The sequence below is a fragment of the Scaptodrosophila lebanonensis genome, unplaced genomic scaffold (genome assembly GCF_003285725.1).
Source record: "Scaptodrosophila lebanonensis strain 11010-0011.00,11010-0021.00 unplaced genomic scaffold, SlebRS2 tig00000001-arrow-pilon, whole genome shotgun sequence".
Classification (NCBI taxonomy): Eukaryota; Metazoa; Arthropoda; class Insecta; order Diptera; family Drosophilidae; genus Scaptodrosophila; species Scaptodrosophila lebanonensis.
The window spans coordinates 20535799-20562303 of NW_022060529.1; the positions used below are offsets into that span (position 1 = coordinate 20535799).

Sequence of the window (26505 nt, forward strand, 5' to 3'; positions counted from 1 at the left end):
GTAGAAGAGACCAGGGAGTTGTTTCTATAATCTAAAGATAAGTCCAGTGTAACAAAAGCCTGTTTCACATCGACTAAAACACAATTACAGAAAAAAAAACAAGTAATGGAATGGAAAATCGGGAAAACCCCCATAGGGGGGAAGTGGGGGAAAATAAAAAAAATAAAACAAACTTGCACAGCGTACACATATAACGCATCTTTGTGCACGGTTTGGTGTCTCTACCTCTTATAGTCTCTGAGATCCAGATGTTCATACAGACAGACGGACAGACAGACAGGGCTAGATCGACTCGTCTCGTCATGCTGATCAAGAATATATATACTTTGTGGGGTCTGCCACGCATCCTTCTGCCTGTTACATTATCAGCTTCCGCAAACCTAATATACTCTTGTACATTTTATGTACAGAGTATAAAAATTAATAAACATCATAATAAACTATTCCAAATATACAATAGAATCAACTCGACAATTTTTGTCCAGAACATACAACCACAGCCACAATTTTCATTGACTATACTTTTAAATCCAAATTTTCATATTAAATATTATGGAATATCATTCAAGTATACCGACCATTCAGATTTCTGTAGAGTAAATCTTTAATTTGAACCAGAAATAAATATTAATAACCCTTCATAACCTAAAGCTAGGGTAACCTAAAGTTAAGCGCATTATTTGCTAAAATTAAGTCCAGCTGTAAGTGCTGCCGAATTGGAAATATTTACTCAAATAAATTTAAATTTCGTATTTGAACAGTTGTAAATACAGCAGCGCGTATATGGTATATATTTAAAAATCAGCTAGATAATCTGGGATCCAACTTCTTCGGCAAATGTTATCTAAAAGAAGTGTTTGCTTAGTTTTCATTCAAAATAATACACTATCCTTAGCATACTCATTTAGCGGATGTTATTGGACAAAAATAAAAATAAGTGTCATGCACATCTAGTCTCGACCCCTCCAGTGTAGCCAGAAGCTTTTGCAGGAAGAGTAAACTGACTTTTCTTTACTTTTGATTTTAAAATTGAATTTCAATCTTCATATCTCCATTATCGTAAACATTGCTAAAAGCCCCATTCATTTATTTCATTTAATGTTGGTATAATGAATTTAATTATTCCTATAAGCACTTAGCTATACTATACTTGTACATTTCATATATACGGCCTGTGCTTTGTTTTGCTTGCTCAACTGATTATATAATACATTCAGATTTAGTACCTTAACAATACAAGTTGACATATAGTATCCAAAGTAATCCTACCTGGAGCACATCCGCGCGAGATTTATCGCCAAGTTGTGGTTTATTTTTATCTAACCATCTTTGCAAACCATATTCGTTTTAGCCTTCGCAAAGCTCTGGTCCTCTGGTCCGCATATTGCGATGCCTCAGTAGTCTCGCGCTATATCTAAGCATACAGCTGCACTTCCATGGTGAACAGTTTTAGGACTCAGTGAAGGTTTAAGCTGCCCACTTACCAGGGGCAGTTAGTTATTTGCCGCAGGACTCGGATTTGAGGTACCTGGATTCTCTTATAGCTAGATTTTTCAGAAATTCTCAGATTCCAATTCCCATAAAGCTATATGGGTGCTATATATTTATTAATTAGCCATCGCAATTGTTGCATTCTTTGGCCAGATTTCTTACTGTAGGTATGGTTTTAATATACTAAAGAATAAAATAAAAAAAGATGTGTCTAAAAACATTTCTGCCAAAATACTCATTTGAAGTCACCTGGTTTTGGCTGAAAATAAGAAAAAAAAAGAGGTCTGCTATAAAGAATTGTTGACATAAAACAAGCAGAGGAATCTTCGACAATATTTTGGGATGATACACAACACTGCCCTCCGTTTAGTCAACGACGAAAGATAAAAAAACCGTTATTTGGCAACTGAATGCTCAAGTTGCACCTGAATTAAATAAAACAACTGAATTATAATAATATGATTGTGCTTCCGTTGTAAATAATGTATCCACCTGCTCTGAAGTCTTCCAATTAAATAAGAATGCAAAATTGATTGTTTTTGTTTTCTTATTGGTTTTGCACCACCGAAATTATATTTGTAAAATATTATGGGTCCCGATGAATTGAGAAATGAAATTGTATATGGCTGTGTTACAATTTCATTTCTGAAGTGCTTAGTGAAAATGAATTGAAATGTTGTGGTATGTATGATGTACAGATTTAAAGATTGTACAGGGCATTGCTATTACAGGTTATACAATGTCCAGTATACCTATATTTTTTGACAATATGTAAGCATTTATATTTGCTCATATTTTTCATATTTATATTACTTACACGTTTATTCAAATACAAAACATTGAATGCTAGGGTTTAAGCCTTATAACTACAATACCTAATTCACATATTTTCTTCGAAGAACAATAAACGTTAAGACTTGCTACTTTAAGGAGCTTACGAAATGATGCACACGTACTGGAGTACTGGCCTAAAAATGTTTTGCTATTTATTTACTAAGGGGGTAGATATTCTAAAAATGTAGATAAATGGCTGATGTAGAAAAAGTAACGCACAACAAACTATCGATAGAAACTTGCAAAAACCCACCACGCGCCCGTGACGAAAGCTCGGCAAAATGGCTGCTTTGCCGACCTTTCTGTAAGCAGCAAGCAGTGGGCTGATGCACTTCCTATTATTTGAACTGTTACTGTTACTGCTACTGCTACTGCTGTCGGCTGGCATTCAAACTAACCACTCGCACTCACTGGTGAGGGGAAATCTCATCGGTTTGCGTGCGAAGTTATTGTCATCGGCAGCTGTTTCGGTTAAATCGCAGCTCTTTTCACGACCCAGATTATTAGTAAAGCTTTGAATTTGGCTACCATTATGGCTAAGATTGTTAAAGTGTTTAACAGTACTGGTGTGCGCATGCGATGATTGCCTAACACTATTATTAATAATATCATTGCTATTCCGTGTACAGGGGATAGCCGTACTGGCCCCCTGCAGTCCCTGCTCATCGTCATCTTCATCGACCTCCATGTAATTAAGATTATTTGTGTAGTAAGCGTAGTAACTGTTAAGGTCTACCAAATTATTGTATCTTGAAGCTTCATCAATTCTACGATTATGACTGATTGTTGTTGTAGTTGTTGTTGGTGTTGTAGTTGTTGGTGAAAAGCTTTTACAATTTAAATTATAGATTTTAATATTTGTTTTGTTGGTGTGTATCTTCAAATGCACAGCATTGTCATGTCACACCGAAGTGCCTTGCTGTCCGGGCACTACAGATCCACAGCTTGCGTCTGGCTTAAATGCCTCATTCAGACGTTCTCGACATCCGCCTTTCGATGCAAAGCAGAACTTATATATCATGTACATGGGTATGCACATCACAGAGGAGCAGGTGACTGCCCAGCCAACTTTAATGGTCCACGGCGGATAGTAATACTCCTCGCCTAACATTTCCTCATAGCCAAGTATGGAGAATATGAAAATGGTCTATCAAGGAAATTATTAAAAAGCGTACAAATAATTACATTTCATGCTTCACTTACCAGCAGAAATACTGGACTAATGTAAGCCCAACATACGCGCCAGAATATGCCCGGCCTCGTGCCCAACATTTGCTCCACGTCGGAGCTGAAGCGATCGACTCCATAAAACCAAAAGACTCCCGCCGCTTCCACAAACACAACAAAGAGTATGGCCAGTCCTGGACCATACACATTTAAGAAGTTCACCAACACAACACCTCCCTAAAATACAAGAAGTAACACATAAATAAATGAATTATTATTCAATTACCTTGTACTTATATCGTAATACAGGCAACTAAATACGAGTAAATAAATTAAGTAAAGTAAAAAATGCACACGTGTTCATTTTGCTTGCTTTTGTAACATACAGGCTACACAGATGTAGAGAGAACGTTTAGAATTGAGATTATTTAACTGAAAAAATATTGCACAAATATTTAAACAAATGTACGCGAGGGTGGATAGCTAAGAACTCTTTGGACCTATAAATAAGGACTGCCCCAAACAGAAAACAAGTAAAAAAGCTAAAGTCGGGTGTCCCAACTTTGAAATACAAGTACTCTGTACATAAGTTTAGAATAATTATAGAAATTAAAAAAGTAAGAGAATTAAAAAAAAAAAAATGGATCGATTTTAACCTTTTTTGGTATTCGTATTACATAGCAATTGCGTCTGTGTGAGTGAATGTATGCCTATGCGCATCTATTCGTGTCTGTGTAAACATGTTAGCAGTCAACCAAACAGCAACATCAACAACAGCCGCGGGCAGCGCTTGAGCAGCAAATATATGTATGGCTATAACTTCTTGTTAAATCGGTCTATCATGATGAAACTTGGCGTACGGACAATTTTTTTTATTAATTACATCTGATTGATGGGATGAGTTCGATTTAGATTGGCATTGTGGTTGTTGATTGTATTATAAGTTTAAACTTTTATTAATTATATATTTGATTTATTATGTATACTAAACAAGATAGAACGCTACAGTCGAGCAAGCCCGACAGTAAAATAGCCTGTACTCTCCACAAAAAAGAAAAATTAAAAAAAAAAAAATTAAAAAAAAAAAAATTAAAAAAAAATTAAATTATTAATAAAAATGAATGAATGAATGAATTAATTAAATTAAATGAAAATACATGTTTATGTTCAGTTTTAACAGCATACATTTACATCACGAACCTATGCGTGTTTATATGCGTGTATGTATGCAGCACAAAGTTGAACAAAAGCAGCAACAACAACAACAGCTGCGGGCAGCGCTGCCGACAGAGGCAGCGCATGAGCAGCGATTTTACTTATGGCTATAACTTTCTTCAGAATTGACCTATCATGATGAAATGGCATACGGACACATTAGTACTAACTGGATGTACCTACCAAAATTGATTTCAAAATTCCGAGAATTACGGAAGTTATAAGAAAAAACACGAATTGCGGGGAAGTGGGGGGGTGCATCGAAAAAAAACTCAAATTCGTACTTTCTCGGCCTTAGGAGAATATGGAAACCAAGTTTGGTTATTCTAGTATAAGTACTTTCTGAGATCCTTGCGTTCATACGGACAGACAGACGGACAGACGGACGGACGGACAAGGCTATATCGACTCGGCTTCTCATCCTGATCAATAATATATATACTTTGTGGGGTCTGCCACGTCTCCTTCTGTGTGTTACATACATGCGCACAAAACTAGTATAGCCTTTCACCCTTTGGGTACAGGCTATAAAAATGTATGTTGAATATTTTTAAATTAAAGTAGTACCGCATATAAAAGAATGCCTTTTATTATTCTTGTTATCATCAAGACTTATAATCAAAGCATACGAGTATTTCATTTTTCCAATTTTTGCTTGGCTACCCATTTGCACCTTAACAGCTCTGATTCTAAGTAAGTTTATTGCATCGATTCAGACAATATCTAGTTACATTGACGATTAACAATATACCATTGCAACGTACATATATTTACAGTTGAAGAACTTGTATTTATTTTCGATCCCATATTAAATTTGTTTCTTTTTTATCTCCTGTACCCGTGGGGTAAAAATATAATGTTATCATCGATACTTGTTCTCATCGATTTGTATGATTTTCCATAATTAACCTTCCTTAAAAATGTGGTGAGAAAGGATATAAGATATAGTTTTTTTGTTTTGATATTTTCCTTTCTATATCCAGCTAGATTTTGGAAGCAATGGTTAAAAGATTTCGGTAGTGTTCATAATTTTAAAGCTGTGGATAGTTTAACATACCAATGGAGTCATTGTACTATTAAGAAGAAGTAACAATCAATTGGAAATTCCAAAACATAAAATAAACTCGTCCTTTCTCGGAACTGTGCGGCATTGGAGAAACGAAATGACTTCATTTGGAGCGGAAATTCCAGAAGAACACGGATTTTATCCAACATTCAAGGTGATTTATAATGACGAAAACATGAGATTTTAAATCAGTATTACTGTATTATCATTATTATCGTTTTATCGTTACAACCTCTTGAAGATGCATAACACAAATTCTTACAAATGTACCTCATGGGCAATATGAAGGAGCAACTCGATCGAGATCAAGAGATCAACACAGCAGTTAAAAGAGCAATTCTTCACGATCTACAGCAACTGCTTCATAAGCATCATGCATTGGTCAGTCTGCACAAGACTCGATCGCAGAGAATATATCAAAATATTTATGTTAAAAATTAGCACAAAGATGCCTTATGTGTGTACGCTGTGTAAGTTTGTATTATTTCTTGATTTCCACGAAATCGTGTTTTGCATATATTTTATTATATTGTTATTTATTGTTAAAAGTATATCGATGTTTTAAGCCTTGTCACGAAACAATAACAACAAATTTTGATTATATAACTTCATCAAATCCAACTAAGTTATATTTAAAGGAGAAATAGTGCGACATAACGAATTTATAATATGTTCTAACCAATTAATAAAGCCGTACTTCCAAATGGAAAACAAGAAAGAAAACGTCACGGATACATATCAAGAGCCGCAAATACATTTGCTGATCCTTTCCCTAATAACTTTGATATCCGTGGGCGGCTCTTTACAGAGGATATCAAATATACTCGAGCACTGGTCCACATAAGTACAGATTAACAGAATCCCTTGGAAAGGTTTCAAAAATCATGTTTAATTTACCAACAAAACTAAATAGGGTAGGTTTCATCTCGCTAGTTAATAAATTCGACAGTAAGAACTTTACTCTGAAAACGATTCTTCGTTGTCTGACGATTTGCCTGTTAACCATCCCTATTTTATAGGCGCTTGTAAGCTGAATGTATCGTACAATTCCAATTGTTTAAATAAACTTTTAAAAATATGTATATTCGCAACCTAAATATTTACATTTCGAAGCAAGCTCTGTGGAGTAATTTCAGTGACTTTATTTAATAAAACCAAAATAGGTGGCAGTGCATTGGCATTGAGCCGAGTTCAGAATGGCGCTGAGTAATCTTAATATTGACCTTTCAGGATTTACTTTTCTAACAATAATATACTATATATAAATATATACTATATTTGGTTACTATATATAAATATATACTATATTTGGATAATTTATATTTCAAAAAAATAAATAAAAAAAATTAAAAATACTCTATGTATAAAATACTCTATAATATTGACAAAGTCTGAATTAGAAAAAGAAATATAAGGTGTTGGATTTTTTATGATAATGATATCAACTATAAACTATATAGTGTATTAACGAACTGATATGAAACATACTCCTCTAACTAAAAAAACACTTTTTTTTCAACAATTTTCTTGTCTATTGTAAAAGTAACTAAATGTTGCATATAGACTGTTGATTATACCCTATACCCAAGGGGTAAAAGGGTATACTAGTTTAGTGCTAATGTATGTAACACACAGAAGAAGGCGTGGCAAGTTCCGCTATATGCATATTGTTGTTCAGGATGACGAGTCTATGTAGCCATGCCCGTCTGCCCATCCGTCTGTATGAACGCAAGGATCTGGGACAGTACAAGGGCTAGAATAACCAAACTTGGTATCTAGGTTATTCTAAGCGCAATACAGATTGGTTCACAATGAGGATAACAGTAATGTTATGTTATAAATCAATTATTGAAAAAGCGAATTCCTATCTCTGCCAATTCATGTGATATTTTGCTGTCCATTGGAGTCGGTGCACTTTATTAGCAATAATACCCAGTTGTGGAGTCTTTAATAATAATTATTTACTGTCCTAAAATATCTTTCTCTGTACACTGGCATTTTTAACAGTTGCTATTATTAGCATATTGGCTTAAAATAGTCTGAGTTTGTTTTAAAATTTAAAAAGTTATTTAGACAATTGTTTTTGGAGTTGTGACCTTTAAGATGTAATGCCATCGTGGGACTATAAATACGAAACCCTCCGTGGGATAATTCAACAGTCCGCAGCCTAGTGTTCATAGCGAAGTTATAGAGAAATCAATATGAAGTTGACTCTAGCTAATCTGATAGGTGAGTAAAGAAAAGGGAATTATTGATCATGAAAAATTAATCAAAATTACGTTTGATACTTTTAAAAGCGATCCTGCTTATAATGAATTGTTCGAGTCAGTCCTCGAGCACATTGATTGGCCTCGGTGAATGTGAATGCGAACAAAAAACAACGACATGTGCAACAAAAACAACAACAACAACAACAACAACACCAAAACCCGAAACATCGTCGTGTACTCCAAAAACCACGGAATGCGAACCAAAAACAACGACACGTGCAACAAAAACAACAACAACAACACAAAAACCCGAAACATCGTCGTGTACTCCAAAAACCACGGAATGCGAACCAAAAACAACGACACGTGCAACAAAAACAACAACAACAACAACACAAAAACCCGAAACATCGTCGTGTACTCCAAAAACTACGGAATGCGAACCAAAAACAACGACACGTGCAACAAAAACAACAACAACAACAACACAAAAACCCGAAACATCGACGTGTACTCCAAAAACCACGGAATGCGAACCAAAAACAACGACATGTGCAACAACAACAACAACACAAAAACCCGAAACATCGACGTGTACTCCAAAAACCACGGAATGCGAACCAAAAACAACGACACGTTCAACAAAAACAACTAAATCTGTTCCAAAAACAACTACACGCGCAACAACAAAAACAACAACACAAAAACCCGAAACATCGACGTGTACTCCAAAAACCACGGAATGCGAACCAAAAACAACGACATGTGCAACAAAAACAACACCAAAACCCGAAACATCGACGTGTACTCCAAAAACCACGGAATGCGAACCAAAAACAACGACATGTGCAACAAAAACAACACCAAAACCCGAAACATCGACGTGTACTCCAAAAACCACGGAATGCGAACCAAAAACAACGACACGTGCACCAAAAACAACGAAATCTGTTCCAAAAACAACTACACGCGCAACAAAAAAAACAACAACATCACAAAAACCCGAAACATCGACGTGTACTCCAAAAACCACGGAATGCGAACCAAAAACAACGACATGTGCAACAAAAACAACACCAAAACCCGAAACATCGACGTGTACTCCAAAAACCACGGAATGCGAACCAAAAACAACGACACGTGCAACAAAAACAACGAAATCTGTACCAAAAACAACGACACGTGCAACAAAAACAACTAAATCTGTTCCAAAAACAACTACACGCGCAACAAAAAAAACAACAACATCACAAAAACCCGAAACATCGACGTGTACTCCAAAAACCACGGAATGCGAACCAAAAACCACGACATGTGCCCCAAAACCACAATCATCGACATGCACCCCAAGGACTTCCCAACCCACCAAATCTTGCAGTCCCAGAAATCAACCAAACAGAAACTCTTCCAAATGTGGACCCCGTTCTGGTTGTCCTTCAGATAGCCAGCTCTGCCTTAAGCTGCTGGCTGACATCAAAGTTTTGGAGAAAAGAATACGAAAATGTGTTTGTTGCGAGTCTCAAAGTATACGCTAAGGAGCTTCTTCTTCTTCATTAAATGGAAAATCTCCCTGGTTAGATGACGAACCCGTGCAGCTTGTTGGAATGCCATTGATTTCGAACTACTTATGACTAGTCTCTGGTTCATTGTTTGATTATTTTTAAAAAAATAGTTAGTAGATTTATTCGTATTTTATAATTTCCTATTTTAAAATATACCGCATTTTAATAAAATTTGTTTCAATTTTGACCAATCAATTCGTTATTTATGACATTTTTTGAAAAATTCTGTTTAAGATTATCATTAATATTGATATAAAATCGTAATCTAAGCTACCTTCTAGACCAATGAGTATCAAAGGAAATAGGCAGAAAAATTAATTAAAAACAAGTAAAAAAGCTAAAGTCGGGTGTCCCGACTTTGAAATACTCTGTACATATGTTTACAATAATTATAGAAAATAAAAAAATTAAGAAAATAAAAAAAAAAATTTGATCGATTTTACCTCTCTCGGTATTCGAACTCACGCATAATTGCACATTTACATAGCAATTGCGTCTGTGTGAGTGTATGTATGCCTATGCGCATCAATTCGTGTATGTGTAAGCATTTTCGCAGCCAACCAAACAGCAACATCAACAACAGCCGCGGGCAGCGCTTGAGCAGCAAATATATTTATGGCTATAACTTCTTGTTAAATCGGTCTATCATAATGAAATTTGGCATACGGACACATAATAACCAACTGGGGGTATTTCCAAAATTTTAGTACGAAATTCCAAGAATTACGGGAGTTACGATTTGCGGGGTAGAGGGGGGAGGGAGGGGAATTCCAAAATATACATTTTCTGCGTATTCACATAAGGCATCTGGGACTAAAATTTGGTGTTCCTAGGTCTTATAGTCTCCGAGATATAGGCGATTATACGAATGGAAAAAAATGGAAAACCCCCATAGGGGGGAAGTGGGGGTGAAAATCAAAAAAATAAAACAAACTCGTATAGAATACACACATAACGCATCTTTGTGCAAAATTTGGTGTCTCTATCTCTTATAGTCTCTGAGATCCAGGTGTTCATACGGACGGACAGACGGACAGACAGGGCTAGATCGACTCGTCTCGTCATGCTGATCAAGAATATATATACTTTGTGGGGTCTGCCACGCCTCTGCCTGTTACATTTTTCAGCTCCCGCAAACCTAATATACTCTTGTACATTTCATGTACAGAGTATAAGAAGATAGAACGCTACAGTCGAGCAAGCTCGACAGTAAAATAGCCTGTACTCTCCACAAAAAAGAAAAATTAAAAAAAAAAAATTAAATTATTAAAAAACATAATGAATGAATTAATTAATTTAATTAAATTAGAATACATGTGTATGTTCAGTTTTAACAGCATACATTTACATCACGAACCTATGCGTGTTTATATGCGTGTATGTATGCAGCACAAAGTTGAACAAAAGCAGCAACAACAACAACAGCTGCGGGCAGCGCTGCCGACAGAGGCAGCGCATGAGCAGCGATTTTACTTATGGCTATAACTTTCTTCAGAATTGACCTATCATGATGAAATGACATACGGACACATTAGTACTAACTGGATGTACCTACCAAAATTGATTTCAAAATTCCGAGAATTACGGAAGTTATAAGAAAAAACACGAATTGCGGGGAAGTGGGGGGGTGCATCGAAAAAAAACTCAAATTCGTACTTTCTCGGCCTTAGGAGAATATGGAAACCAAGTTTGGTTATTCTAGTATAAGTACTTTCTGAGATCCTTGCGTTCATACGGACAGACAGACGGACAGACGGACGGACGGACAAGGCTATATCGACTCGGCTTCTCATCCTGATCAATAATATATATACTTTGTGGGGTCTGCCACGTCTCCTTCTGTGTGTTACATACATGCGCACAAAACTAGTATAGCCTTTCACCCTTTGGGTACAGGCTATAAAAATGTATGTTGAATATTTTTAAATTAAAGTAGTACCGCATATAAAAGAATGCCTTTTATTATTCTTGTTATCATCAAGACTTATAATCAAAGCATACGAGTATTTCATTTTTCCAATTTTTGCTTGGCTACCCATTTGCACCTTAACAGCTCTGATTCTAAGTAAGTTTATTGCATCGATTCAGACAATATCTAGTTACATTGACGATTAACAATATACCATTGCAACGTACATATATTTACAGTTGAAGAACTTGTATTTATTTTCGATCCCATATTAAATTTGTTTCTTTTTTATCTCCTGTACCCGTGGGGTAAAAATATAATGTTATCATCGATACTTGTTCTCATCGATTTGTATGATTTTCCATAATTAACCTTCCTTAAAAATGTGGTGAGAAAGGATATAAGATATAGTTTTTTTGTTTTGATATTTTCCTTTCTATATCCAGCTAGATTTTGGAAGCAATGGTTAAAAGATTTCGGTAGTGTTCATAATTTTAAAGCTGTGGATAGTTTAACATACCAATGGAGTCATTGTACTATTAAGAAGAAGTAACAATCAATTGGAAATTCCAAAACATAAAATAAACTCGTCCTTTCTCGGAACTGTGCGGCATTGGAGAAACGAAATGACTTCATTTGGAGCGGAAATTCCAGAAGAACACGGATTTTATCCAACATTCAAGGTGATTTATAATGACGAAAACATGAGATTTTAAATCAGTATTACTGTATTATCATTATTATCGTTTTATCGTTACAACCTCTTGAAGATGCATAACACAAATTCTTACAAATGTACCTCATGGGCAATATGAAGGAGCAACTCGATCGAGATCAAGAGATCAACACAGCAGTTAAAAGAGCAATTCTTCACGATCTACAGCAACTGCTTCATAAGCATCATGCATTGGTCAGTCTGCACAAGACTCGATCGCAGAGAATATATCAAAATATTTATGTTAAAAATTAGCACAAAGATGCCTTATGTGTGTACGCTGTGTAAGTTTGTATTATTTCTTGATTTCCACGAAATCGTGTTTTGCATATATTTTATTATATTGTTATTTATTGTTAAAAGTATATCGATGTTTTAAGCCTTGTCACGAAACAATAACAACAAATTTTGATTATATAACTTCATCAAATCCAACTAAGTTATATTTAAAGGAGAAATAGTGCGACATAACGAATTTATAATATGTTCTAACCAATTAATAAAGCCGTACTTCCAAATGGAAAACAAGAAAGAAAACGTCACGGATACATATCAAGAGCCGCAAATACATTTGCTGATCCTTTCCCTAATAACTTTGATATCCGTGGGCGGCTCTTTACAGAGGATATCAAATATACTCGAGCACTGGTCCACATAAGTACAGATTAACAGAATCCCTTGGAAAGGTTTCAAAAATCATGTTTAATTTACCAACAAAACTAAATAGGGTAGGTTTCATCTCGCTAGTTAATAAATTCGACAGTAAGAACTTTACTCTGAAAACGATTCTTCGTTGTCTGACGATTTGCCTGTTAACCATCCCTATTTTATAGGCGCTTGTAAGCTGAATGTATCGTACAATTCCAATTGTTTAAATAAACTTTTAAAAATATGTATATTCGCAACCTAAATATTTACATTTCGAAGCAAGCTCTGTGGAGTAATTTCAGTGACTTTATTTAATAAAACCAAAATAGGTGGCAGTGCATTGGCATTGAGCCGAGTTCAGAATGGCGCTGAGTAATCTTAATATTGACCTTTCAGGATTTACTTTTCTAACAATAATATACTATATATAAATATATACTATATTTGGTTACTATATATAAATATATACTATATTTGGATAATTTATATTTCAAAAAAATAAATAAAAAAAATTAAAAATACTCTATGTATAAAATACTCTATAATATTGACAAAGTCTGAATTAGAAAAAGAAATATAAGGTGTTGGATTTTTTATGATAATGATATCAACTATAAACTATATAGTGTATTAACGAACTGATATGAAACATACTCCTCTAACTAAAAAAACACTTTTTTTTCAACAATTTTCTTGTCTATTGTAAAAGTAACTAAATGTTGCATATAGACTGTTGATTATACCCTATACCCAAGGGGTAAAAGGGTATACTAGTTTAGTGCTAATGTATGTAACACACAGAAGAAGGCGTGGCAAGTTCCGCTATATGCATATTGTTGTTCAGGATGACGAGTCTATGTAGCCATGCCCGTCTGCCCATCCGTCTGTATGAACGCAAGGATCTGGGACAGTACAAGGGCTAGAATAACCAAACTTGGTATCTAGGTTATTCTAAGCGCAATACAGATTGGTTCACAATGAGGATAACAGTAATGTTATGTTATAAATCAATTATTGAAAAAGCGAATTCCTATCTCTGCCAATTCATGTGATATTTTGCTGTCCATTGGAGTCGGTGCACTTTATTAGCAATAATACCCAGTTGTGGAGTCTTTAATAATAATTATTTACTGTCCTAAAATATCTTTCTCTGTACACTGGCATTTTTAACAGTTGCTATTATTAGCATATTGGCTTAAAATAGTCTGAGTTTGTTTTAAAATTTAAAAAGTTATTTAGACAATTGTTTTTGGAGTTGTGACCTTTAAGATGTAATGCCATCGTGGGACTATAAATACGAAACCCTCCGTGGGATAATTCAACAGTCCGCAGCCTAGTGTTCATAGCGAAGTTATAGAGAAATCAATATGAAGTTGACTCTAGCTAATCTGATAGGTGAGTAAAGAAAAGGGAATTATTGATCATGAAAAATTAATCAAAATTACGTTTGATACTTTTAAAAGCGATCCTGCTTATAATGAATTGTTCGAGTCAGTCCTCGAGCACATTGATTGGCCTCGGTGAATGTGAATGCGAACAAAAAACAACGACATGTGCAACAAAAACAACAACAACAACAACAACAACACCAAAACCCGAAACATCGTCGTGTACTCCAAAAACCACGGAATGCGAACCAAAAACAACGACACGTGCAACAAAAACAACAACAACAACACAAAAACCCGAAACATCGTCGTGTACTCCAAAAACCACGGAATGCGAACCAAAAACAACGACACGTGCAACAAAAACAACAACAACAACAACACAAAAACCCGAAACATCGTCGTGTACTCCAAAAACTACGGAATGCGAACCAAAAACAACGACACGTGCAACAAAAACAACAACAACAACAACACAAAAACCCGAAACATCGACGTGTACTCCAAAAACCACGGAATGCGAACCAAAAACAACGACATGTGCAACAACAACAACAACACAAAAACCCGAAACATCGACGTGTACTCCAAAAACCACGGAATGCGAACCAAAAACAACGACACGTTCAACAAAAACAACTAAATCTGTTCCAAAAACAACTACACGCGCAACAACAAAAACAACAACACAAAAACCCGAAACATCGACGTGTACTCCAAAAACCACGGAATGCGAACCAAAAACAACGACATGTGCAACAAAAACAACACCAAAACCCGAAACATCGACGTGTACTCCAAAAACCACGGAATGCGAACCAAAAACAACGACATGTGCAACAAAAACAACACCAAAACCCGAAACATCGACGTGTACTCCAAAAACCACGGAATGCGAACCAAAAACAACGACACGTGCACCAAAAACAACGAAATCTGTTCCAAAAACAACTACACGCGCAACAAAAAAAACAACAACATCACAAAAACCCGAAACATCGACGTGTACTCCAAAAACCACGGAATGCGAACCAAAAACAACGACATGTGCAACAAAAACAACACCAAAACCCGAAACATCGACGTGTACTCCAAAAACCACGGAATGCGAACCAAAAACAACGACACGTGCAACAAAAACAACGAAATCTGTACCAAAAACAACGACACGTGCAACAAAAACAACTAAATCTGTTCCAAAAACAACTACACGCGCAACAAAAAAAACAACAACATCACAAAAACCCGAAACATCGACGTGTACTCCAAAAACCACGGAATGCGAACCAAAAACCACGACATGTGCCCCAAAACCACAATCATCGACATGCACCCCAAGGACTTCCCAACCCACCAAATCTTGCAGTCCCAGAAATCAACCAAACAGAAACTCTTCCAAATGTGGACCCCGTTCTGGTTGTCCTTCAGATAGCCAGCTCTGCCTTAAGCTGCTGGCTGACATCAAAGTTTTGGAGAAAAGAATACGAAAATGTGTTTGTTGCGAGTCTCAAAGTATACGCTAAGGAGCTTCTTCTTCTTCATTAAATGGAAAATCTCCCTGGTTAGATGACGAACCCGTGCAGCTTGTTGGAATGCCATTGATTTCGAACTACTTATGACTAGTCTCTGGTTCATTGTTTGATTATTTTTAAAAAAATAGTTAGTAGATTTATTCGTATTTTATAATTTCCTATTTTAAAATATACCGCATTTTAATAAAATTTGTTTCAATTTTGACCAATCAATTCGTTATTTATGACATTTTTTGAAAAATTCTGTTTAAGATTATCATTAATATTGATATAAAATCGTAATCTAAGCTACCTTCTAGACCAATGAGTATCAAAGGAAATAGGCAGAAAAATTAATTAAAAACAAGTAAAAAAGCTAAAGTCGGGTGTCCCGACTTTGAAATACTCTGTACATATGTTTACAATAATTATAGAAAATAAAAAAATTAAGAAAATAAAAAAAAAAATTTGATCGATTTTACCTCTCTCGGTATTCGAACTCACGCATAATTGCACATTTACATAGCAATTGCGTCTGTGTGAGTGTATGTATGCCTATGCGCATCAATTCGTGTATGTGTAAGCATTTTCGCAGCCAACCAAACAGCAACATCAACAACAGCCGCGGGCAGCGCTTGAGCAGCAAATATATTTATGGCTATAACTTCTTGTTAAATCGGTCTATCATAATGAAATTTGGCATACGGACACATAATAACCAACTGGGGGTATTTCCAAAATTTTAGTACGAAATTCCAAGAATTACGGGAGTTACGATTTGCGGGGTAGAGGGGGGAGGGAGGGGAATTCCAAAATATACATTTTCTGCGTATTCACATAAGGCATCTGGGACTAAAATTTGGTGTTCCTAGGTCTTATAGTCTCCGAGATATAGGCGATTATACGAATGGAAAAAAATGGAAAACCCCCATAGGGGGGAAGTGGGGGTGAAAATCAAAAAAATAAAACAAACTCGTATAGAATACACACATAACGCATCTTTGTGCAAAATTTGGTGTCTCTATCTCTTATAGTCTCTGAGATCCAGGTGTTCATACGGACGGACAGACGGACAGACAGGGCTAGATCGACTCGTCTCGTCATGCTGATCAAGAATATATATACTTTGTGGGGTCTGCCACGCCTCTGCCTGTTACATTTTTCAGCTCCCGCAAACCTAATATACTCTTGTACATTTCATGTACAGAGTATAAGAAGATAGAACGCTACAGTCGAGCAAGCTCGACAGTAAAATAGCCTGTACTCTCCACAAAAAAGAAAAATTAAAAAAAAAAAATTAAATTATTAAAAAACATAATGAATGAATTAATTAATTTAATTAAATTAGAATACATGTGTATGTTCAGTTTTAACAGCATACATTTACATCACGAACCTATGCGTGTTTATATGCGTGTATGTATGCAGCACGAAGTTGAACCAAAGCAGCAACAACAACAACAGCTGCGGGCAGCGCTGCCGACAGAGCTGCAGGCGGCGCATGAGCAGCGATTTTACTTATGGCTATAACTTTATTCAGAATTGACCTATCATGATGAAATGGCATACGGACACATTAGTACTAACTGGATGTACCTACCAAAATTGATTTCAAAATTCGGAGAATTACGGAAGTTATAAGAAAAAACACGAATTGCGGGGGAGTGGGGGGGTGCATCGAAAAAAAAACTGAAACTCGTACTTTCTTGGTCTAAGGAGAATATGGAAACCAAGTTTGGTTATTCTAGCTCTTATACTTTCTGAGATCCTTGCGTTCATACGGACAGACGGACAGACGGACAGACGGACGGACGGACAAGGCTATATCCACTCGGCTTCTCATCCTGATCAAGAATATATATATACTAGCAGGTATTGCCCGTCTTAACCCGGCTCAATATAATGTTTCCAATTGTATTTATTTTGTGTGTGCATAACCTACCCATATGTTTTCACCTTATAAGTTACCAGTAGGAAGGCATTTAAGGTATTTAAATGAACATTTTCTGTTCTTGACAAAAAATTGTTCAGTAGTCCGTTACATTTTTGTTCTTGCCAAACTATTTCGTTCAACGAACATGACCACTATAACTAATATTTTTTAAAGCTCGTTTTCCCCCCGTTGGAGCTAGAATTTTCCAAAAGCCTTTCTTAGTGTGCTCCTACACTATGATGGATACTATGAAAAGATACTTGAGTCCAAATTTCATCTTTTACCGTTTGGGCTGTGCATTGATCACCATTTAGTCAGGACAAACTGTTTTATATATAGAGATAACGCAACGTTTTAAGATAGACGATTTGCAAAAAAGGGGGAATAATTATAAGGGTATATCCTAATTTTAAATTCACATTTGAGCCTTTTCGTGTCATATTGAGTCAATACGGTCACGCACAAACTCGGAATATGAAACACGGCACTCGTGTCAATGCCGTGCAGCGATGAGCCACGATCAAAAAGCACTGACAATTCTCATCTCAATTTGCTAGAGTAAAACTTTCGATAGTTGAAGCCACCGATACCATCAAAATATCGAAGTTTGAATGCAATAAGCAGAATATTTAAATAATAAAATAAATAAATAATTATTTATTGAGATCAATAAGAACAAATCATATACATACATACATCTGCCCGCAATGCGAAGCAGAATATGCGTAGTTTCGTTATTCGGTTTCTGCTTTACTATCGCTTACGCAGTCGTTGCCTGGCGACGGTAACTGTAAACTTTTGCGTTTTGCCTTTGCAATTAACATTAAATGGTCACAACGAAAGAAGAAGAGCGAGCCAACAACTTAAAGTTGTTGTTGTTGTTTTGTATGTACATGCTACATACATATACAGGCATAGATACATATGCTTGTACATATGTATGTATGCATGGGCACACATAGACACGAACTGTTGCTTGTTGTATGCATGTGTGAGTGTGTGTATGCGATGTCCCCAACTATTTGATATTTGATATATGGCAAGTAAAAAACATATTGCTATATTTTAATCGTTGAATGCCAATTTGTTGATATAATGTTGATTACATTACCCAAATTTGAAATCGATCGGACAAAATTTATAACACAAACTATTCATTTGAAAAAGTGAATAAATATTAAAACCCCAATAATAAAATTAAATGCGATATATCGAAAATATCGATACTTGTGTTGATATATCGTAATACATGTCGAATACAAATACATCGAAAAACATCGTTTGAGAGTTATTGATTATAATACTGTATTCGATTGTTCACTGTACACATATGTACATACATACATACAAATGTATTTGTGTGTGTACGGTAACTGTAAACTTTTGGCATTTTTCGTATGCAATTAACAGCCGTAAATTATCAAAACGAAAGAAGTTTTGCGAGCCAATAACTTGTTGTTGTTGTTTTAAAAATTTTGATTTGAAAACATAGAACACTATTTATTACAATTAAACAACAGTGTTCGATGGCCCACTGCATACATACAAACCTATATATGTATGTATATAAGAATGTATGTACGTACATACATACTTATTGATGTACATATGTACATACTATACATACAGACGTATGTATATATGTATGTACGTATGTAATACATATGGTGCTGGTGTAATTCATAATGCGAAATTCTTTCTAAGGGGAGCAATGTCCCCCCTGCCCAACCTGCGTACGCCCTTGTAGTCCGTTGTCCTAAAATCCCTTATACCAAATGTACTAAACAAAGAAAAAATAACATAAAAATGTTTATGTTATAATGTTAATAATTTTTAATTAATTAACATTTCTTGCCCTGTCAGTGCAAGACGAATGTACTTTTATACATATGTATGTATGTATATATGTACATACATTTGTACAAATGAACATTCACACATTAGTGTCTCACATTTTGCTTTGGCTACTTCAACCGTTTGCACGCAACTACACGAACAGCTGCCTGTATATATGTATGTGTGTGTGTATGTATACTTAGTTGTCCCCAACTGTTTGATATTTTGTATTGTTTGTTCTGCCTGCATTTGTAAAATGCATATTTTAAAAATCGTTAAATGCAAAGTTGTAATTTTAGTTACGTAGATTATATTACCCAAATTTGAAATCGATCGGACGAAATTTATAACACAAACTTTTCATTTGAAAAAATGAATAAATATTAAAACCCCAATAATTCAAGCTCCAACACAAATTTCGAAAAACCGAGTATGCAGTTTTGTTTATATTCTTTTATAGATTATAAAAACCAAATTTAAAGTTGATCGATTCAGAAATGCAGAATTTTCAAACAAACTTTGGAGCTACTTTTCCCCCCTTTGGAGCTCGAATTTTCCAAAATCCCTTCTTAGTGCGCATCTACACCATGATAGGATACTTGAGCCCAAATTTCAGTTTCCTAGCTTTTACCGTTTGGGCTGTGGGGTGTTGATTGTGTTTCAATTTTTCCACGGAAAACCCCCCTTTTTTCATGCCCCAGGAAAAATGGTGAAAAACCAAGTATACAGTTTTTCTTGTATTCTTTTTGAGAGTATACAAACTAAGTTTGAAGTTAATTGGATGAAAATTGTAGATTTTTCATACAAACGTTGGAGCCCGTTTTCCCCCCTTTGGCGTTCGAATTTTCCAAAACTGCTTCTTAGTGCTCACCTACACCACTGAAGACAACATGTGTCCAATTTTCAGCCTCCTAGCTCTAACCGTTTGGGCTGTGCGTTGATTGCACATAGCTTTTCGTTTACCGAATTTTCCACCGGAAAATCATTATTATTCAGGCCGCAGGAAAAATATTGAAAATCCAAGTATACAGTTTTTTTTGTATTCTTTGTGAGAGTATACAAACTAAGTTTGAAGTTAATCGGATGAAAATTGTAGATTTTTCATACAAACGTTGGAGCCCGTTTTCCCCCCTTTGGCGTTCGAATTTTCCGAAACCCCTTCTTAGTGCTCACTTTCACTATAAGAGGGATCTTGTGTCCAAATTTCAGCTTCCTAGCTCTTACCGTTTGGGCTGTGCGTTGATTGCCAATCAGTCAGTCAGTCAGTCAGTCAGTCAGTCAGTCAGTCAGTCAGTCAGGACAAACTGTTTTATATATATAGAGATATACTATATTTGGATAATTTATATTTCAAAAAAATAAATAAATAAAATTAAAAATTAAAAATACTCTATAATATTGACAAAGTCTGAATTAGAAAAAGAAATATAATGTGTTGGATTTTTTATGATAATGATATCAACTATAAACTATATAGTGTATTAACGAACTGATATGAAACATACTCCTCTAAATAAAAAAACACTTTTTTTTCAACAATTTTCTTGTCTATTGTAAAAGTAACTAAATGTTGCATATAGACTGTTGATTATACCCTATACCCAAGGGGTAAAAGGGTATACTAGTTTAGTGCTAATGTATGTAACACACAGAAGAAGGCGTGGCAAGTTCCGCTATATGCATATTGTTGTTCAGGATGACGAGTTTATGTAGCCATGCCCGTCTGCCCATCCGTCTGTATGAACGCAAGGATCTAAGACAGTACAAGGGCTAGAATAACCAAACTTGGTATCTAGGTCATTCTAAGCGCAATACAGATTGGTTCACAATGAGGATAACAGTAATGTTATGTTATAAATCAATTATTGAAAAAGCGAAATCCTATCTCTGCCAATTCATGTGATATTTTGCTGTCCATTGGAGTCGGTGCACTTTATTAGCAATAATACCCAGTTGTGGAGTCTTTAATAATAATTATTTACTGTCCTAAAATATCTTTCTCCGTGCACTGGCATTTTTAACAGTTGCTATTATTAGCATATTGGCTTAAAATAGTCTGAGTTTGTTTTAAAATTTAAAAAGTTATTTAGACAATTGTTTTTGGAGTTGCGACCTTTAAGATGTAATGCCGTCGTGGGACTATAAATACGAAACCATCCGTGGGATAATTCAACAGTCCACAGCTTAGTGTTCATAGCGAAGTTATAGAGAAATCAATATGAAGTTGACTCTTGCTAATCTGATAGGTGAGTAAAGAAAAGGGAATTATTGATCATGAAAAATTAATCAAAATTACGTTTGATACTTTTAAAAGCGATCCTGCTTATAATGAATTATTCGAGTCAGTCCTCGAGCACATTGATTGGCCTCGGTGCAGATAAGCAAACAAAGATAGCTAATATAGCTGGGATAATAATCGAAAAGGTGTCGTCCATAAAGCATGATACACAGAAAACATCCGATCATACGCTACCAACAAAAAAAGTTACACAAAAACCAACAACACGTGCAACAAAAACAACGAAATCTGTTCCAAAAACAACGACACGTGCAACAAAAACAACGAAATCTGTTCCAAAAACAACTACACGCGCAACAACAACATCACAAAAACCCGAAACATCGACGTGTACTCCAAAAACCACGGAATGCGAACCAAAAACCACGACATGTGCCCCAAAACCACAATCATCGACATGCACCCCAAGGACTTCCCAACCCACCAAATCTTGCAGTCCCAGAAATCAACCAAACAGAAACTCTTCCAAATGTGGACCCCGTTCTGGTTGTCCTTCAGATAGCCAGCTCTGCCTTAAGCTGCTGGCTGACATCAAAGTTTTGGAGAAAAGAATACGAAAATGTGTTTGTTGCGAGTCTCAAAGTATACGCTAAGGAGCTTCTTCTTCTTCATTAAATGGAAAATCTCCCTGGTTAGATGACGAACCCGTGCAGCTTGTTGGAATGCCATTGATTTCGAACTACTTATGACTAGTCTCTTGTTCATTGTTTGATTATTTTTAAAAAAATAGTTAGTAGATTTATTCGTATTTTATAATTTCCTATTTTAAAATATACCGCATTTTAATAAAATTTGTTTCAATTTTGACCAATAAATTCGTTATTTATGACATTTTTTGAAAAATTCTGTTTAAGATTATCATTAATGTTGATATAAAATCGTAATCTAAGCTACCTTCTAGACCAATGAGTGTCAAAGGAAATAGGCAGAAATTTTAATTTAAAAAACATGCGTTAAATTCTTTAAAAATTTACTTTTACTTTCTAATAATGGCAACCATCGCTTATGATGAGCACGAAATCAAATAAATTTAATCCGATAATAGGACCAGAACTTTCAAAGAATATTAAAAGATTATCTTGGTTGAGCTTTCTTGTATATATTTTTCTTCAAAACGGAACTTTCATAGCTTTGTAATGGTGCTGGCGTTCTTATTATCAGCAGAAAATCTAAAACTTAGTATATAAATGTTTCTGTTTAATTTCTTTTGTTGACTTTAAAATTTGTAACACATGTTTTTATTCCAGCATGTTCATGAAGTGATGTTGTGTAATAAATTAGATACTAAGAAAAAAAATTGATGGCCAAGCTCGTGTGAACAGTTTTTGTGAGTGGAAAAAGGAACGAATAGGTTTTAATTTACCCAATCTTTTATTTAACATTTTTATGTAATTTTTCAGTTTTGTATAAAACCATGTAAACTATATAACTTTTGTTAGTCGGGATTGAGAACTTGCAAATTATCGGTTGAATTTAAAAAATCAGCATCACAAATTTGATAGATAAGTCGGGATTGATTTCAAAATTCTATGGGCTTGCATGAAGTACATTGCGTTTTTATTGCTTTCCTAAACACATAAAAAATGTTTTCCAGAAATATTTTGCTGCAAACGTAACAGGAACAAACTTAAAATATTTTTATTTATCTATCATTCAGAATTCGTACACCAACCTTAAATTATCCTTTCATTAAAAACAAATGCGTTCTCTCCCAAATACCCTTTAGGATTCTTACAATAACCAAGAAGGAGAGTGAATAAAGAACCATTGAAGAATTGTATCTATCTGGAGAAGGAGGGTTAGTTTCCACATAAAATCTTCTTTTAGATTGTGAAATATCAATCAATCTCTATATATATAAAACAGTTTGTCCTGACTGACTGACTGACTGACTGATTGGCAATCAACGCACAGTCCAAACGGTAAGAGCTAGGAAGCTGAAATTTGGACACAAGATCCCTCTTATAGTGAAAGTGAGCACTAAGAAGGGGTTTCGGAAAATTCGAACGCCAAAGGGGGGAAAACGGGCTCCAACGTTTGTATGAAAAATCTACAATTTTCATCCGATTAACTTCAAACTTAGTTTGTATATTCTCAAAAAGCATACAAAAAAAACGGTATACTTGGATTTTCAATATTTTTCCTGCGGCCTGAATAATAATGATTTTCCGGTGGAAAATTCGGTAAACGAAAAGCTATGTGCAATCAACGCACAGCCCAAACGGTAAGAGCTAAGAGGCTGAAAATTGGACACATGTTGTCTTCAGTGGTGTAGGTGAGCACTAAGAAGCAGTTTTGGAAAATTCGAACGCCAAAGGGGGGAAAACGGGCTCCAACGTTTGTATGAAAAATCTACAATTTTCATCCAATTAACTTCAAACTTAGTTTGTATACTCTCAAAAAGAATACAAGAAAAACTGTATACTTGGTTTTTCACCATTTTTCCTGGGGCATGAAAAAAGGGGGGTTTTCCGTGGAAAAATTGAAACACAATCAACACCCCACAGCCCAAACGGTAAAAGCTAGGAAACTGAAATTTGGGCTCAAGTATCCTATCATGGTGTAGATGCGCACTAAGAAGGGATTTTGGAAAATTCGAGCTCCAAAGGGGGGAAAAGTAGCTCCAAAGTTTGTTTGAAAATTCTGCATTTTTGAATCGATCAACTTTAAATTTAGGTTTTATAATCTATAAAAGAATACAAACAAAACTGCATACTCGGTTTGTGTTGGAGCTTGAATTATTGGGGTTTTAATATTTATTCATTTTTTCAAATGAAAAGTTTGTGTTATAAATTTTGTCCGATCGATTTCAAATTTGGGTAATATAATCTACGTAACTAAAATTACAACTTTGCATTTAACGATTTTTAAAATATGCATTTTACAAATGCAGGTAGAACAAACAATACAAAATATCAAACAGTTGGGGACAACTAAGTATACATACACACACACACACACATACATACAAGCAGCTGTTCGTGTAGTTGCGTGTAAACGGTTGAAGTAGCCAAAGCAAAATGTGAGACACTAATGTGTGAATGTTCATTTGTACACATGTATGTACATACATACATACATATGTATGTACAAAAGTACATTCGTCTTGCACTGACAGGGCAAGAAATGTTAATTAATTAAAAATTATTAACATTTTAACATAAACATTTTTATGCTATTTTTTCTTTGTTTAGTACATTTGGCATAAGGAGTTTTTAGGACAACGGACTACAAGGGCGTACGCAGGTTGGGCAGGGGGGACATTTCTCCCCTTAGAAAGAATTTCGCATTATGAATTACGACAGCACCATATGTATTACATACGTACATAAGTCTGTATGTATAGCATGTACATATGTATCAATAAGTATGTATGTACGTTCATACATTCCTATATACATATATAAGTTTGTATGTACAAGTATGCAGTGGGCTATCGAACACTGTTGTTTAATTGTAAAAAATAGTTTTCTATGGTTTCAAATCAAAATTTTTAAAACAACAACAACAACTTCAAGTTATTGGCTCGCAAATCTTCTTTCGTTTTGATCATTTACGCCTGTTCATTACATACGCAAAATGCCAAAAGTTTACAGTTACAGTACACATACAAATAAATTTGTATGTATGTATGTGTACAGTGTACAATCGAATACAGTATTATAATCAATAACTCTCAAACGATGTTTTTCGATGTATTTGTATTCGACATGTATTACGATATATCAACACAAGTATCGATATTTTCGATATATCGCATTTAATTTTATTATTGGGGTTTTAATATTTATTCACTTTTTCAAATGAATAGTTTGTGTTATAAATTTTGTCCGATCGATTTCAAATTTGGGTAATGTAATCAACATAACTATATCAACAAATTGGCATTTAACGATTAAAATATAGCAATATGTTTTTTACTTGCCATATATCAAATATCAAATAGTTGGGAACAGTTCGTGTCTATGTGTGCCCATGCATACATACATATGTACAAGCATATGTATCTATGCCTGTATATGTATGAAGCATGTAAATACAAAACAACAACAACAACTTCAAGTTGTTGGCTCGCACATCTTCTTTCGTTTTGACCATTTAATGTTAATTGCAAAGGCAAAACGTTAAAAGTTTACAGTTACCGTCGCTAAGCAACGACTGCGTATGCGATAGTAAAGCAGAAACCGAATAACGGAGCTACGCATATTCTGCTTCGCATTGCGGGCACATGTATGTATGTATATGATTTGTTCTTATCGATCTCAATAAATAATTAGATTTTATTATTTAAATATTCTGCTTATTGCATTCAAACTTCGATATTTTGATGGTATCGGTGGCTTCAACTATCGAAAGTTTTACTCTAGCAAATTGAGATGAGAATTGTCAGTGCTTTTTGATCGTGGCTCATCGCTGCACGGCATTGACACGAGTGCCGTGTTTCATATTCCGAGTTTGTGCGTGACCGTATTGACTCAATATGACACGAAAAGGCTCAAATGTGAATTTAAAATTAGGATATACCCTTATAATTATTCCCCCTTTTTTGCAAATCGTCTATCTTAAAACGTTGCGTTATCTCTATATATAAAACAGTTTGTCCTGACTAATTGGTGATCAATGCACAGCCCAAACGGTAAAAGATGAAATTTGAACTCAAGTATCTTTTCATAGTATCCATCATAGTGTAGGAGCACACTAAGAAAGGCTTTTGGAAAATT

General features: G+C 35.1%; 1 protein-coding gene across 1 annotated transcript in view; it reads right to left on the bottom strand.

Moving 5' to 3' along the window:
- Positions 1-3054: 3054 nt before the first annotated feature.
- The window catches only part of LOC115619952 (sodium-dependent serotonin transporter), a 33151-nt gene continuing 9700 nt past the window's right edge, over positions 3055-26505 (bottom strand). The window contains exons 6-7 of the mRNA XM_030512981.1: positions 3529-3729; positions 3055-3472 (exon numbers count right to left, since the gene is read on the bottom strand). Of these exons, the coding sequence (XP_030368841.1) occupies positions 3227-3472; positions 3529-3729 (447 nt within the window). The 3' untranslated portion in view covers positions 3055-3226. The remainder of the gene's footprint in view (positions 3473-3528; positions 3730-26505) is intronic.